The 9,555-nt window shown below is 46.9% G+C and overlaps 1 protein-coding gene across 1 annotated transcript; it reads left to right on the top strand.

Annotated features, from left to right (window-relative positions):
* Positions 1-1,685: 1,685 nt before the first annotated feature.
* Positions 1,686-5,640, top strand: LOC116887703 (patr class I histocompatibility antigen, A-126 alpha chain-like). Its single transcript, XM_032889301.1, has 5 exons — positions 1,686-1,758; positions 1,997-2,263; positions 2,492-2,770; positions 5,121-5,396; positions 5,510-5,640. Exons 1-5 carry the CDS (start codon positions 1,686-1,688, stop codon positions 5,638-5,640), a joined length of 1,026 nt encoding a protein of 341 aa, XP_032745192.1.
* The last annotated feature ends 3,915 nt before the right edge of the window (positions 5,641-9,555 follow it).

Here is a 9,555-nt window from a genome sequence, read left to right as displayed (position 1 = left end):
AGAAGAAATAAAGGGGAAAGAAAAGGACATGACTGCTCCTAGGTATGGTGAGGAAAAAAATATTGTGGATAAAAGGGAGAGCACAGCTAGAGGCGGAGACATCCAGGAGAGTCTAGAATGGATGTGACTGAGTTGGGCCATGTGGGGAGACGGGGAGGAGAAGGGAGAGAAGAGAGAAACCCGGTGTAGCAGCCAGGAGGCCAGAGGTACAAAAAGGGGCAGGGAACCAAAATGCCTGGATCACTTAGGGAAGAGCCTAAAGGGGTTGAGGGAGAGGAGGACAGTGGAATCCCTGGGCTTGAGAATTCAGGATAGAGGGTGGGGTACTCCAGCCACACCCTGGGACTAAGAGATGCAGAAGAATCTGGAGGCTGGTCGGTCCACTTTGGTCTGTTAAAGAGGCCCCTCAGCCAATTGTCCAGGGTTGGAAACTTAACAGCTGTGAGTCACAAGACATAGGTGCTGAGAACTGAACTCAACACATGCTCCCAACTGCTGAGCCATCTTGCCAGCATGCTGTTTTACTTTTTAACCAGAGAAAGAGCGAGAGATGTACCCTGCATAAAATATGTTTGAGGTCCTAAATAATCTGTGAGAACATACGGAGATCCTGAAACCAAAATGTTGGGACTTCCTGACACACACAGCTCTATACCAGGACTCTATACCAGGACCATGGTAAAGGGCTCTAGGTGCAGGAGGAACAGCTGTGAGTAAAGTACCTGATCTTGGATCTCGCTTTCAAATCTCGCTTTCCTTGTTCCAGAGATTATTTCTCTGGCTCACAAGCTGTCAGTTCGTAGGAGCTTCTGCCAGTGTTAGGCAGCTAGACACGCATCACCAGGCTTCGGGGTCATTAAGAATGGACTCACTCACATCCATTTACCATATGAGAAGGTAGGGGTGTCTAACTTGCTTTTGGTCAAAAGAATGGAATCTAATTTCCACATCTGACTGCATTCTGATCTGTCCCGGAGATTAGAATATTGCATACCAATGTGCCCCTCCCCCCCTTTCTTAGGAACTAATCTAACTAGACTTGTTAATCACCTGACCAGTAAACAACCCTCCTGGAAAGCTGGTCATTTGAAAACATTCGAAGGAAATGGAAGAAATAATAATACCCTAAATTCGATAATGTACTTAAATACGTTCCTGGAGTCCCTCCCTCAACCCAGGTCCTTGTAGATAGTCACTGCTGAGTCTGTGGCTTTTCTGATTTATAACTCAAAAGGTTAACCTTTTTTCTCGTCTCCTTTCTACAGCTGTTTACATTCTTCCATTGCTGACCCTAACTCAGAAAGTATTACTCTTCTATTTCACTCCAGACAGACCCTGCTAAGACTATGGCTAGTGTTGTTGTCTCCCCACCTCCCGCTCCCGCCCCCCACCCCACTTCCCCAACTAAGGAAATGGACCTGGAGTGTCCTTGTGAGGCTGGTTTTGTTATTGGCTTTTTTTTTTTTTTTTTTTTCTTTTTAATCAAGAACATTCTAAGAACCCACAAACGGGAAGCCCCTTTCCCCAGTAACGTTTGGACACACACTTGTTCACTTTGGTTGTTTGTGGGAATTTTGTAGAACCACTGAGAGTCATGGGGATCCGCTCCCACACACCCACAACGCTGTAAAACTCCACAGAGAGGAACAAAGACCCAACCTCTACAAGTTCTCCAAACACGGAGGATGGGGTCCGTGGTGCCGCGCATCTTCTTTTTGCTGCTGGTGACCTCCCTGGCCCCAACTCAGGCTGGCGCGGGTGAGTGCGGGTGGAAAGTGAAGCCGCCTCTGCGGGAAGGAGGAAGGGCGCTGACCAGAGATAGCACTGGGAAAGCTACATCTTGGTCATCGCCCAACCCTCCCTCCCCTCCTAGAATTGGGCAGCCCCTGCCAGGCTTCCTTCTGCAACCCGTGTCCGGAGTCCCACACCCTAGCTGTCCTCCCAGAGGGTCCACCTGTCCCCAGGTCCACCTGGGTTCACCCAGAACCACCCCTAGGCTCACACTCCCTGCGGTATTTCACCACCACCTTGTACGATCCTGGCTACCGCAAACCTCGATTCACCGTCGTGGGCTACGTGGACAACACACAGATCGTGAATTTCGACAGCCACTTGGCGAGTCAGCGGGTGGAGCCGCGGGTGCCGTTTATAGCACAGGATCCTGAGCATTTGGAGGAGCTGACACGCCTAGGCAGGGGGATCTTAATACTTGGCCGAATCGAACTGTGGACCCTGTTCGGTTACCATAGCCAAAGAGAGAATGGTAAGTGACCCCATACTCAGAAGGATAGTCTACAGTCTCCGCGTATTCCTATGGAATATATACCCTGAGTTGGTGAAATCTGCAAGTTCCTGCCAGCCTGGAGATGCCTGCAAAAATTTACTGTGGTTTCATTTCAGTTTGAAATAGGCTTTGACCAATCACGCGCAGGCTATGTGCAATGAGCGGGACTAACCTAGGACACGGTGTTGACCTCTTTGGCTTCAACAGAGTCTCACACTGTCCAGTGGCTATTCGGCTGTGACATAGGGCCAGACCGTCGCCTCCTCCGTGGGTATAAGCACGTTGCTTATGACGGCCAGGATTACATCTCTCTAACTGAGGACCTGCGCTCCTGGGTTGCGGTGGATACCGAGGAGGCTCAGATTACCAGGCGCAAGTGGGAGACATCTGGTATTGCTACATCATGGAGGTCTTTCTTGGAGGGCAGGTGCGTGAAGTGGCTTCTCAAATACCTGGATAAAGGGAAGGAGATGCTGCAACGTGCAGGTATGAGGGGTAGCTTCTATTGACCCTCGAGCAGAGTTTATGGGAAGGAAAGAGAATGGGACCAATTCCTAAGCCACCTGTTGTGAAATACTTCCCCCACCTCCACCCCCCACCCCGACAGGCTGTTAATGTTTCAAAATCAGAATAGCTGTGATTACCCTCACAGGGGATTCTGGACACTCACACCCTATGTTCCCCAATCAACAATGCATCCCACCAGCCACACCTGGTCTACAGAGATACTGGTGTACATAGAAGGCTAACTGATGGTATCCGTGTAGCGGCTGATGCCTTTAATCCTATCGTTGAAGAGGCAGAGGCAGGCAGATGAGTGAGTCGCAAACGTCAGGATAGCCAGGATATGGGTGAGAGAGAGAGAGAGAGAGAGAGAGAGAGAGAGAGAGAGAGAGAGAGAGAGAGAGAGAGAGAATCGATGAAGTCTGTTGGTGGCACACTCCAGTACGGTAGCTTTTGTGAGCTGTCATTCATACTGGAATGGGCTTTTCAGTGTCGTAGTCGTTTATGAGTATTAAGTAGCTCCTCACTCGTGCCTGTAAGTAACCTTCAATAAATGTATTGATGGACTTGGATGGAAATCCTTCATTTGGTCTGTTGTTGAAGTCCTTTCTGGGCTGGATAGATATCTATCATAACTCTCCAGAGAAAGCAATAAGCCGCTTTACACCTCAGACCAAACCACTCTACACAGCAAGGCCAAAATGGGCTAGGGAGGATCAGTTTCATGGTTCCCACTATGGGATGTAAGACTTGAAATTGAAGGCAAACCATCCACGGTGGAAATTACTCATGTGGCTCTGCTTTTCTCTGTGTGGTGTGGAATGGCGGCTGAGAGTTGCACTGGCATGGAGGACAGGGCTCACATCCAGGACTGCTCCATCCTGAGGCTTATGGATACCTATGCCGGGAATACTAGGGTGGTTGTCTTCCTCCACGTGGCATGAGATCTGTCACGACACCGACAGCAATTTCTGAAATAACCCCTGTGGGGCAGGATTCTAAGCAGACAGTGGCAGCACTTATGTGGCCTTCCCTATGGACGGTTGAGACTTGCAACTGGGGCTGAGCCATCTTCCCAGAAAGACCTTGCCCACCTAAAGGAGGAATTACAATGGGAGGAAGATGTGCAAGTGCTCCTTTTTTTTCTAACTTCAAATTGGAGTGAAAATAGGAAAGGGGTAACGTCAGAATTGAGGTGCTGGCTTACCACTTGTTATGGCTGGGTTGGTGGTGGTGAAGGAAGGCATAAGGGAAAGAGTAGAAATTAGATCTGTGCTCCTGGAATCCAAAAACTTGGAAACTGTGGTAAGAATAAAACAATAAAGAAAAAGAAAGTGAAGTAAAAGTAATGGAATACCCCACCCCCATCCCCAGGCCAAGCTTTAGTTCAGAGAAAACTTTATGATTCAGCATGCATTTGAGGCCTTAACTAATGACTCAGTGTGGGAAACCTTGATAATCAGGAGTCTTCGGACTCTGAACCCCCCGCCCCCCCGAGCTGGGGACCGAACCCAGGGCCTTGCGCTTGCTAGGCAAGCGCTCTACCACTGAGCTAAATCCCCAACCCCACCTCTGAACTTCTTGAAACAAAAGTTTAAAGGAAAATTAAACAGCCCCTACAAAGGGCTCTCAAGGCAGTGGGGCATGGATGCAGATGGGAATTGAGTGATATAGAAGTGGAGAAATTGAGTGCTGTCACTGCTAATTTTACCTCTACGAAACAAAGACTGTGCAGTCTAAGGCAAAACGAAAGAATCATTGGGTTAGCAAGATGTTTGGTGCTCGCCATAGAGCCTGACAACCTGAGTCTGGAACCCTGAGCACACATGGCAGAAGGAGAGAACAGTTGTCTTTTGACCTTCAGATATGTGCTACACATGTATAGGTACACACACACACACACACACACACACACACACACACACACACACACACACACACACAGGATCTCCCAGTAACCAACTCTCTTCAGCTACTACATCCTAAATATTCCACTAGAGTCATCACCATCACCAGATGCAAAGCATCAAACACCTGACCCATGGGGGGAACATTTTAGATTCAAAGCACGGTAGTGACTCTATCTTTTCTGGGATGAAGGGGCACCAACTCTGAAGAGTGGGTGCCAGTTCCATTTTGATCTCAGCTGGTTTCTGCCAATGTTCACAGATCAGGAATAGATCCAAGGAATAGGTATTTCTACATCCTAAGTCCATGCTGTTTTAAGAGATGCTTTCTAAATTTTCAACCCAACTACGGGGATGATCACATGACCAATGCTCAAATGGTTCACAGGAAGAAACAAGTTGTTCTCCTCTGATCTTCTCCTCAGATCCCCCCAAAACAAACGTGGCTCATCACCCTAGACCTGAAGGTGATGTCATCCTGAGGTGCTGGGCCTTGGACTTCTACCCTGCTGACATCATCCTGACCTGGCAAAGGGATGAGGAGGACCTGACCCAGGACATGGACCTTGTGGAGACCAGACCTACAGGGAATGGAACTTTCCAGAAGTGGGCATCTGTGGTGGTGCCTTCAGGAGAAGAGCATAGATACACATGCCGTGTGGAGCATGAGGGGCTGCTTGAGCCCCTCATCCTGAGATGGGGTAAAAGGGTGTATGTGTGGGCACACAGTCTGTCCTTGGGGAAAGCAGGAGCCCTTCTGCAGACCTTGAGCATGTCCCTCACTTCTATCCTCCCTCTACCCTCTCTCTCCCAGAGCCTTCACCCTCCCCCACCACTCCCATCACGGGGATCATTGCTGGTCTGGTTCTCCTTGGAGTTTTGGTCACTGGAACTGTGGCTGCCATTATGATGAGGAGGAAGAGTGCAGGTAAGGATGGTGTTTGAGATTTGGGTCTTACTGAGAAATTTCAAGCCCTGGATACAAATGTGCCCATCTTCTGTTTTGTTACTATAAAGTGTATCCATTTGTGTGTTTTAGCTACATGGAGACTGTTTTTTTTTTAAACTAACTCTGTAAGGAACACCTGGAAATAGAGGACAGGGATTTCAAGTTGAGGATTCTGGTGATGTGGACACAAATCTGAGGCAGAGTCTCCAGGAGGAGGAAACAGGTCTCTGGAAGGGCACTCCACTTTTTTTCCTGTACAAATCCTTTCCTCACGTTTCCTGACCCAGTTCCAGGTCTGTCTGTACCATACTCATGAAATATTGCCTGAGGTCTAGGACTAGGAGTTTCCTCTAGAACCAAATCATTCTGCACCCCTTTCTCCACCTTTATCCTCACAGAGATGGAAAAGGAAGTTAACTTAATCATTTTTATCATTTTATTTCCACCCCTTGACCTCAAGTCACAGCCAACACTGAAAGTCTAGAAAGGAAACAGAGACCTAGTCCCTCCATCATTCAGTTAAATATCCCTGCAGCTGAGCACAGCCTGAGTCCTTGGCTCTACTGTGGCAGGAGCCCTGTATCTTGCATAGGATCTGGTGCTATTTGGCTTTTGTGTTCTGTCCTTAGATATGAAGACTCAAGCTTGGGGTTTTGGATTTTTCTAAAATAAAAAAAAAAATCTGTAAGCTTCTAATGTCCCGTATAAATTTTATGTTTATGTTTAAATGATAAGAATTTAGATTCTCTTATTTGTGTCTCTAAGTCAGAAAGCAGTCTAGGGAATTTTCAGAAAGCAACCAACAAGAGACTTTTAATTCTTTATTTTTTTTTCTTTTTAAAGATTTTTATTTATTTATTTTATGTATGTGAGTGCACTGTAGCTGTCTTCAGACACACCAGAAGAGGGCATCGGATCCCATTGCAGATGGTTGTGAGCCACCATGTGGCTGCTGGGAATTGAACTCAGGACCTCTCTGGAAGAGCAGTGAGTGCTCTCAATTGCTGAGCCACCTCTCTAGCCCCCAGCAAGAGATTTTTTTTATCTTGCAAATTGCTTACCGTGTCTTGTACTTGAGGCAATATTCAGTGGGAGAGAAGATAACTCAGGGCTGATGACAGGTCCGTGTGTTCTCATGTTCTCAGGGTAAAATACTGCATCCCACTTGGGACTGTTCCTTGTTGTGGGTACAGCTGTGATGGTTGACACCAGTAGCCTCAAACCTTGTTCCAGAATTCTCATACCTCTTCCCAGACTCCAGCTTAGACTGTAAAGCAGGGAGGCCGTGTATTACCTACCCCCCTCTTTTTTGTCAGGTTCTCACACTGTACCCCAGGATGGGCTGGAACTCACTATTTAGCTGTGGTGGCTCATCGTCATTGTCAGCTTGCCTAGATTCAGGATCTCCCAGGACTTGCAGTTCTGGAAATTTCTATGATGTTTCCAGAGATTAAGTGAGGAAAGGAGAGCTGCTTGAATGTGGGTGACACCAACCTATGATTTGGGGGGGCCCAGACTGAAGACAAGGGAAGAAGAGGAGGAAACCAGATGGGAGCCAGCGTCTCCACACCCTGCTCCTGTTGCATGGAGAAGAGAGTCATCCCAGTCACATGCTCCAGCTGCCATGAACTCCACCACGGCTTTCCTGCCAGGATGGGTTGTACTTTTTTAAACCAAAAACCAAAACAAACCCTTCTTGCTTTAAGTTGATTCTTTCAGACTTGGTTTTGTTTATTTTATATGTTAAGGAGAGAAGTGATACAATGTCTACTTATGTTCTGTTTATTTTATATGTTAAGGAGAGAAGGGATACAATGTCTACTTGTGTTCTAAGGGTAAAATACTGTATTCCTACTTGGGACCGTTCCTTGTTGTGGGTACTGCTGTGATGGTTGACATCGGTAGCCTCAAACCTCGTTCCAGAACTCTCATACCTATTCCCAGACTCTACCTTACACCGTCTAATACATGGCAGGGAGGCCATGCATTACCTACCCCCCTCCCCCTTTTGGCAGGGGGTGTGGTAGAACATAAATCTTTCTGCCTTCGCCTGAGTGCTGGTACTGCAGGTGTAGGGGATACAATCTGCTTCAAGAATGACTAGTGTTACCAGCTTGAGCCTGGCCTACCATCAGTTGAACACCAGCAGGTTCAGCCCAAGCTTCTTATAAGGAATCTCAGCTCAGACCCTCAATCTTGTTGAGATGTCTAGGGGACTCCTGTGTGCAGGAAAGTTGAGATGTTCTTGCATTTCCTTTACTTTTTCTTTATTCTTTTTTCATACAAAATATCCCAACCCTTTCTTCCCTCCGCCCTGTTTCCCCCACCAAGCTGCACTATAAAATGTGCCTTTAATCCCAGTTCTTGGAGGCAGGTCTCTGCAAATACGAGGCTAACTAGCCTGGTCTACAAAGCAAGGAGCAGGGTTAGGGTTGGGGGGCGGGGGAGGGAGAGAGAGGGAGAGGGAGAGGGAGAGGGAGAGGGAGAGGGAGAGAGAGAGAGGGATTAAGGTTAGCCTAGGCTGATACCAGAGTTATGGTCAAAACCTGTGCCTCCTCACAGCCCTAACAAGCCATGGTCAGCTGCCTGTTTAACAAGGTATCTAAAAGACCCAAATACCATGAAGCAGGGGGAAGAAAGGAGATTTTTTTTTTTTTGCAATATGGCCACATTGATAAGAAGGACAAAGAGGTCTAGTGGCTCCCAAGTCTACCTTGAGAGTCCTCACATGAGAACAATGTTTAAACAGAAGACAAGAGGTATGCATAGTTAGGCTGTGATACAATTATGTGACAAAGGTGTGATCTAGCTTCATCATTAACCCACCATTGTCTGGTCTGAAGTCTCACGTCACGAGGTGGCTTAGAAGAGTATGAAATATCTTTTGTGGAGACAAGTTCCTCCTCTGTCTGGTTCCAGGTGCCTGTCTCTCAGTGTGAGATTCCTAGGACAATTCCAAATCCTGGAGGTACCTTAATTCACCACCATGTATTCGAAAGGAAGGACACATTGTCTTTAGACTATCTGCATCCTTGCCAGACTAGTTATTTCCAAAAGTTCACATTTTAAGCCTAGTCCTGGATGTGACAGTATTTAAAGTTAAAGACTTCAGAAATAATGAGAGCAGCATGGTGGAGCTTTATGAATGGGATTAGTCCTCTCACAACATAGAAGACAGAGAGCTTGTTTCCCATGTCTTACGTGTTGAGGACTTAGCAAAAAGACAATGTCCATGTATCAGTAAGTGGGCACTCACTCGAAGCTCATGGCGTTGACCTTGGGCTTATCAGCCTCCAGAACTATGAGAAATAAACTTGGGTTCTACATGAGCTGACCAGTCCCTGGTAGTATTTTGCCGTAGCAGTACAAACAGATATGCTTTATTCACATTGTACACGCTACAAGTCACTCTCAAACATTTATTTCCCAGGGTCCAGATCTCCTTTGACATGTTTGACGAGATTCAGGCATGGTGACAAATATCTATGAGACTAGCACCCAGGAGGCTGAGGCACGGAGATTGAAAGTTCTTTCTTTGGGACAAATATCCCACAGCCCCTTCCTATCTGGTTTGAGTCCTGATACCTGGTGTTCAGTATCTACTGGGATCTTCTTCATCTTACCCTCATCATCCCTCAGCTCAACTGTCATTCTGGCTGTCCTGTTGTTAGGACTTCTTGGGTCCCCACTTTGGGTTTTGTTTTGTTTAAGCCCAGGTTGGCTTCAAACTCTATGTAGTTGAGGATGGTCTTGAACTTCTTATCTTTTTGCCTCTGCATCTCATAGGTGTTTTTGTATGCCAATGATACAGGATGAATTGGGGTCTCTGGGGATGGGGGTTAGGCTCACTAATAAAGTAATTTAAGGATAGACTCAAAAAGAATCTCAAGGTTGTTTTCAAGTTAAAAAGG

This window comes from Rattus rattus, chromosome 18 (assembly GCF_011064425.1).
Source record: "Rattus rattus isolate New Zealand chromosome 18, Rrattus_CSIRO_v1, whole genome shotgun sequence".
Lineage (NCBI taxonomy): Eukaryota > Metazoa > Chordata > Mammalia > Rodentia > Muridae > Rattus > Rattus rattus.
Note: the sequence above shows the minus strand (reverse complement) of the source record. Positions and strands in the feature narration are given on the sequence as shown.